The sequence below is a fragment of the Diaphorina citri genome, unplaced genomic scaffold (assembly GCF_000475195.1).
Source record: "Diaphorina citri unplaced genomic scaffold, Diaci psyllid genome assembly version 1.1 scaffold4513, whole genome shotgun sequence".
In the NCBI taxonomy this organism is placed as follows: domain Eukaryota; kingdom Metazoa; phylum Arthropoda; class Insecta; order Hemiptera; family Psyllidae; genus Diaphorina; species Diaphorina citri.
In genome coordinates, this window is record NW_007381911.1 from 4507 (window position 1) to 11550 (window position 7044).

General features: G+C 38.0%; 1 protein-coding gene across 1 annotated transcript; it reads left to right on the forward strand.

The window, feature by feature from the left end:
• Window positions 1-436: 436 nt before the first annotated feature.
• LOC103521095 lies at window positions 437-6603 on the forward strand (the record flags this gene model as incomplete). Its single annotated transcript, XM_026831924.1, has 6 exons — window positions 437-460; window positions 1129-1182; window positions 3528-4177; window positions 4516-4594; window positions 6075-6149; window positions 6469-6603. Coding segments are annotated over exons 1-6 (1017 nt in total), but the record flags the coding sequence as incomplete, so codon positions are not given.
• Between the last annotated feature and the right edge of the window lie 441 nt (window positions 6604-7044).

Consider the following 7044-nt stretch of genomic DNA (forward strand, 5'->3'; position numbering starts at 1 on the left):
TTTGATTCTTGCCTACTATCTTTACTGGAATTTTACTGAACGGAAGGTGCTGTGGTCATCTCAATTAACGTTGATAACCCATGTTCTCCTGATTAAGAGGCGAGCGTGTTGACCACGACATCATCGAATGACGGACAAACATCAAACTTTTCGATCGCACTGTAGTCGATTTTGATTGAAGAATCAAGACTCAGAAGAGAAAGATTTCTCCGACCTTGATTCACAATACACCGCGAGTACATAGCTACATATACCTGATATTAAATAAATACACGGCTATATATGTATATTTATATAGATCGCGATATATCTATATTTATCTACCTGATATAAACACAAGTCGATTTAGAACTTAGATTAGCCCCATTGTCAAGGATATCATTTCAGCAAAATCCTTGCAGCACCAATTCAGCAATGAACACAAACGAAGTTAACAATGTACAGCAGATCGGTGGTGTTTGTAAGACTTGAATTTTGGGTGCAAAGTTGCAAACATTGGAAAAAGGTGAAATAAACTGAGAACTTCGTGTCGAGATTCTGTTGGCCCTCACAAAGACTTGAATGCCAAAAAAAAAGGCTTCCATAAATTTGGTCAGAAAGTCAGGAAGAAAGCCAAAAAAGCTTCAATCATTCATAACGACAAGTCCCACCATGAGATTTTCCGCCCTGCCTGGGATTCGAACTCAGCACCTCCGTGGTTAAAGTTTCTTGACCACTTGGACACCAGATTATTCAGAAGCCTAGATGTGCTCAATTTAAATGTCATAATAATGATATCTCTGATTCTCTGAATCAAGGGCACTTGTACTTTTTTTTTAACTTTCTAAATCTGAAGAAAAATGAAAGTGTCCGAATTGAGTAACCGTTTACCAGACGTAATACCCGTAGCTTAACACAGGTGAGTTGAGTAAGGTTGTTTGTCTTGCTCTCTCTCTCTCTCTCTCTCTCTTTTTTTTACCAGCACTTATAAGAAATTTAGGAAAATCATAAGCCTTTTGGAAATAAGCTGATTTCGGAGTTTTGACCTCAGATTTGGATTTTTCACAACTTTTTACGTAGGAATCGACCTTTTATTAATAATATTTCCCCAATTGCAACGCCTCCATTTTTCTTATTCTCATTTCTCAGCATGTGGTAGAGAAGGAGAAGTTTGCTCTGGGAGTGGAACAGGAGATCCTGCGAGTACATTGCCTAATTTTAGACCTTTTAAAGTTACTTTTTCGGAGTTTTGACTTCAGATTTGGATTTTTCACAACTTTTTACGCAGGAATCAACCTTTTATTCATAATTTTTACCCAACTGCAACTGCTCCATTAAAATACTTGTACTTTTTGAAGGTGCAGATGTTTCACCATCTAGAAATGTCTTTTATGTAAAATAAATTGATGGGCTAAGTATCTTACCATGTGGAGTACCGAATACCTACTCATTGTGTGAAATATATATTTTTTTTATATATATATAAAAATTGATATAGTCAGCTCCCATGGCGTAGTGGTCACTGCACTTGCCTTGCACGCGGGAGACCCAGGTTTGATTCCCAGCGGGGTCAAATTTGTATCATGCAAATGATTGATTCTGTGACTGGCTGTTGGGGGGCCCACTCAGCCTCATGAGGAAAATGAGTAGCTATGACATATAAATGCACATAGCAACCGGTGCCAGCATGGTAGGTACCTAAATATTGGATTTTAGGATTATTGAGATATTGGGAAAATCCTACAATGCTGCAGTGAGCACCAAAGTTGTGACATAATAACACAAACTAGCTTGTTGAAGTAAATTTGGTCCCGTGACTGCTTGCCACACGCACAACTCTAGAAGCTTTTAACCGATCTTAATGGAGATAGTAAAAAAGTACAAATAAAGAATGTACTGACGGCTGCACTCAGCTAAATCCTCCAAATAGTGGGTCAGTGTTCACTGAACTTAGAGAACTCGAGATTACGGGGCAGTCATTCTGCTCAACCTAGGTTGGGCGGCTATCTTTTGGAACCAACTATTTGAGTATAGGCATGTTTTGTGTTTAACAAGCTTGCAGGAGTCTGGAGCCTATTCCTGTAAGCAACTTCATACTTTGCACTTCCCATTTTGCAAATACGAGTACTGTGGTGTCTTGAAGACATCACCTCCCAAATTTATTGGACATGTGTTTTTTTATGAACTTCAAGAAAAAGAAGTAATAATAATTGTTATTTGAAAGAAATTAAAAGAGAAAATAACATAAATTTCAAAACACGAGGTAGAACTAGTCAAGATAATAGGAAGAGTGAAGTGAAGCTACATGTATAGTACTAACACTGTGAATGACTAATCTAAGTGTGCTGTTGTATAGAATCGTATGTTTACGTACTAACAAAAGCAACTACGTAGGTCTCCTATTAATTGAATGCCTCATAGATAATACTTTCATATTTAAAAGAGAAACATCCCTTGCTGAATCTACCAATGTCGTGGAAATATTGAAATCCCCTTTGAAAATAAATAGCTCCACTTGCACTTTGCATTTTTATAGCTTGTTGAAGTAAATTTGGTCCCGTGACTGCTTGCCACACGCACAACTCTAGAAGCTTTTAACCGATCTTAATGGAGATAGTAAAAAAGTACAAATAAAGAATGTACTGACGGCTGCACTCAGCTAAATCCTCCAAATAGTGGGTCAGTGTTCACTGAACTTAGAGAACTCGATAACAGAAAAACCTTTTTTGAACAAATTGATAGGTGAAAAATCGTAAGTGGCCTATGACAAACAGACGCCATTAGTATTAAAGCAGAAGAAAATAAACAACATAACAAAATGGATACCTTAAGGAAAAAGGGAACCTTCATCATTTAGGAACGACTGCGCATTCGGCCCTAAAAGGTTCCTGGGGCCTTGTAGAACTCGATAATAAAAGGGCCGAATGCACAGTCGTACCTTAATGATGAGGGATTCCTTTAAGTGCTTTCCTAAAATTCATATGCATAGTGGATCCTAAACTTCTCCTAGTTACGCAAGTGCAATGTGTATTTCCGACTTCCTTTTAAATTTTAGTTTCAATACACTGACGTGCAGAAAATTTGGAACAGATTGACTTTGAAATGGCTGTAAGAGTAAGTATTCAATAAAAATGAAAACTGTCTTAAATTTTTTGCATTCCAGTGTATATCGTATCCATAGCAACCAAAAATCAATCGAAACTGGTCGATAGCAAATGAACGCGATTATAGGTATTGACGAATTCTTACTTTGGGCTTAATAAAATTAATCGCCAATCATTACTCAACATACACAAACTCTTTAAGTGAAAATTCTCAAATTAAAAACAAAACTGGGGCCTCTCTTCGTTCGGTCAATGTGTAATATGATTCTGGTGAGTTTAGGATTTCAACCCAGTAGGTACCAGCTTCCCCAAGCCGTGCTAGATTTGTGAAAGATTTTACTATGCTGCTGTGTTACCAGGTTGATGAGGATCTCGAGATGCCAAGTCTATCTGATCAGAATGAATTACCTCCCCTCAGTCCCTACTATGCTGCTGTGTTACCAGGTTGATGAGGATCTCGAGATGCCAAGTCTATCTGATCAGAATGAATTACCTCCCCTCAGTCCCAACCCCCAGCTTGAACGACTCCTATCTCAGGAGAATACTGACCCTACCTCCTCTGACTTGTACCCCCCTGAGTATCCACCCAATCAGAACACTTTACCCTCTGACAATATCAGCTCAAGTGACGCCTCTATGTTGCTCGAACATTTCGAATCTCTAGAACTATCTAATGACTACCCCCCTGATAGTCCTCCCTCTCCTCCTCCTTTTCCTCCCCCTAATATGGCTTATTTGAAATCTTTTCTAAATCAGTTGAAACAAAATTCTCACAAAGAAGAGCAGGAGCTCCTTCCATCTAGTTTACCCGATCCTGAGCCATGTCCTAGTATACCATACTTGACTGCTCTTCTACAAAAACTTAAACATAAAGAAGATAACACGAGGGGAAATCTACCTCAATCCTTACCTTATCCACATGAACTTCCTAGTGCTCTTGACTCTTTCCACAATGTTCCTTATTTGGACACGGATGGGTCACTTTTACCTCACCAGACACTTCCAGTGGGACTGACAGAACACAACACTAGTTCACTCCACTTTGACTCCAGGACCCCATTTGAGGGTACTTCCCCTAACTTCCTGACTGACAGATCCCGGTCCGTTCTCACAAAGAAGAGCAGGAGCTCCCTCCATCTAGTTTACCCGATCCTGAGCCATGTCCTAGTATACCATACTTGACTGCTCTTCTACAAAAACTTAAACATAAAGAAGATAACACGAGTGGAAATCTACCTCAATCCTTACCTTATCCACATGAACCTCCTAGTGCTCTTGACTCTTTCCACAATGTTCCTTATTTGGACACGCATGGGTCACTTTTACCTCACCAGACACTTCCAGTGGGACTGAGAGAACACAACACTAGTTCACTCCACTTTGACTCCAGGACCCCATTTGAGGGTACTTCCCCTAACTTCCTGACTGACAGATCCCGGTCCAATTTCTATTCTTATCAGCCCGAAGAATTGGGGGACGCTTTGGACCAGGAGGTTTTTGAGGCCACTCAGGTATTGTGTTGGGACCTTCTCCTATTCCCTACGTAACGGATTTGTAGTCCGAGGGTCACGGGTTCGGTGTTGTTTTGCTTTCTTGCGCGCGACTCTCGAGTATTGCATGAGCTTTTCACAGTGATCCGCTGTTTCAGATCTAATAATTCATTTTAGTTTTAAATGGTTCCTTATTTTTGCCTCACGATTTTCTCTGTAGCAAAGACTTGAAACTTATTGTAATGAAACACAGTCACAGTGATCCGCTGTTTCAGATCTATTAATTCATTTTAGTTTTAAATGGTTCCTTATTTTTGCCTCACGATTTTCTCTGTAGCAAAGACTTGAAACTTATTGTAATGAAACACAAACCACTCCTTGTGATTTGGCTCGCTTCCATTACCTTTTCTTTATTTTTGCAGTGAATAATTCTTTTCTTCTCTTCTTTTCCTCACATGCGTTTAGCTATTGAACTATCTGTCTGTTGGATTTTTCCTTTTCTGTCACTCTTTTTTTTTCTCTCTCACACACACACACACTCACAGACACACGTACGTACGCACTCACTCTCACACTCACTACATATCAACATTTCATTGTAAGTTGCTCTTGTATTTGTAATGTTCCCCTCACATGCGTTTAGCTATTGAATTATCTGTCTGTTGGATTTTTCCTTTTCTGCCACTCTTTTTTTCTCTCTCTCTCTCTCTCTCTCTCTCTCACAGACACACGTACGTACGCACTCACTCTCACACTCACTACATATCAACATTTCATTGTAAGTTGCTCTTGTATTTGTAATGTTCTCATGGCCTTAGTCAATATTCTGCACTAGTGCATGCCTTTAAAATTACCTCTCGGTGTTCGCTCATTTCCTTTGTCTAATCTGTCTTCGCTATTTCTTTTGTCTAATCTGTCTGTGACTGTAAATTTATTTTTTGCATCAAGTTAATATGTAAACTCCGTTGAAGTTGAACTCTTAGATTAAACAATCCGATTGGTTGATTTCAAAAAAATTCAGCCAATTAGACTGCTTGGAGAGTTTAACTCACTTTGTGGACCTGGCCATGCATAACACACATCAATTTTACCTACATGTTCAAAACTTCTTAATTTACAGCCCACCCAACATTTTGTAACAGTTTGGTAAATCTGCCAAGATACTGAGTCAATGAGTCATGGATTATGTTTTTGCAAAGTAATCGTTTTTCAATTTGTTGATCTTGTAAATTGTAACGCCCAAGTATCGAGAGATTTGCACATTTGAACTGATACGCATAGAATTCTAATCAGAAAAGAGGTGGAAAAAAAAATCAATACCCAGAGGTTTTGCCCTGGTTTAATAATTCCAGAGTAGGTAAAAATTTAATCAACGAAATTTTCCGTTTTCCAGTGAATCTAATATACATTAACCGTAATCGTTTATAAATTTATAACAATAAATTATTCTCTTGATCTTGAGAAAATCACTCATTTGTGTTTATTTCTCCTCCCTGTGTAGAACATCCAAACTTTACCAATGAAAGTATCACCTCAACTGCCAGAAGTGTACACACACCTTCCCACTATTCAACCGGTAAGTATCTCTATATGTATAAATGTAATCTTTATTCATTAAACAACATAAACGTCTCCAAATATTTTATCTTAGTATTTTGTCTGCTGTGTGCTCTTTTAAGTCTACAGGCTTTAATATCATTAGATGGGTGAGATGAATGAGTTTGTTTATCGCACTGTTTTTTAAAGATGTTTGTCCAATAGAGGGAACTCTTTGAATTAAAGTAAAACACTTATTTCCAAAGAGATTTTTTTTAGGTAAGTTAAAATAGTAAACGTGCTTTAATTTTTAAAGAAATTTTCTTAATTTCTCATTTCAATAACTTGTTTTCTTCCAGAATCTGCCCAAGCATGGTCTGAGTACTCCCTCGCCCATTATCACCAACTGGCCCTCCTCATTACCCCCCTCTCTACCTTCCCCTTCACTGTCCATGTATAATAAGCCCTCCTCCTCGAAATCTTCTACCCCAGAGGTAAGTTTGAACTGATTACGTGAATGTTCGGTACTCACTCCAGGTAAGCTTACTTAATTACTCAGTGTACTCGATACTAGATGTAGTTGGTTTAAAGAGAAGAAAGCTGGATTAGACAGGTGTCTACCAAACCACCTGTATGAAATTCCCTGACTTTTCCAGGTTTTTCCAGTCCATTCTCTAAAAGTCCAGTTTATCACTAACAGATCATATTATTTAATGTTTATTCATTTCATTTATTTGGCCCAAAAGCACTTGAAAAATTAAACTCATGTTCTTATTGTTTAAAACTCATGTTCTTACAAAATATTGAAGGTGGGTTGGAGCCCGTTGCAGTACAAAAAGTTGTATGTTTCAATACTTTTAATAAAAAGTAATGAAAAAAATTTATACCACTTGTCACCCAATCTTGTTTTTTTATTCATCAAGACACTTTTTTTT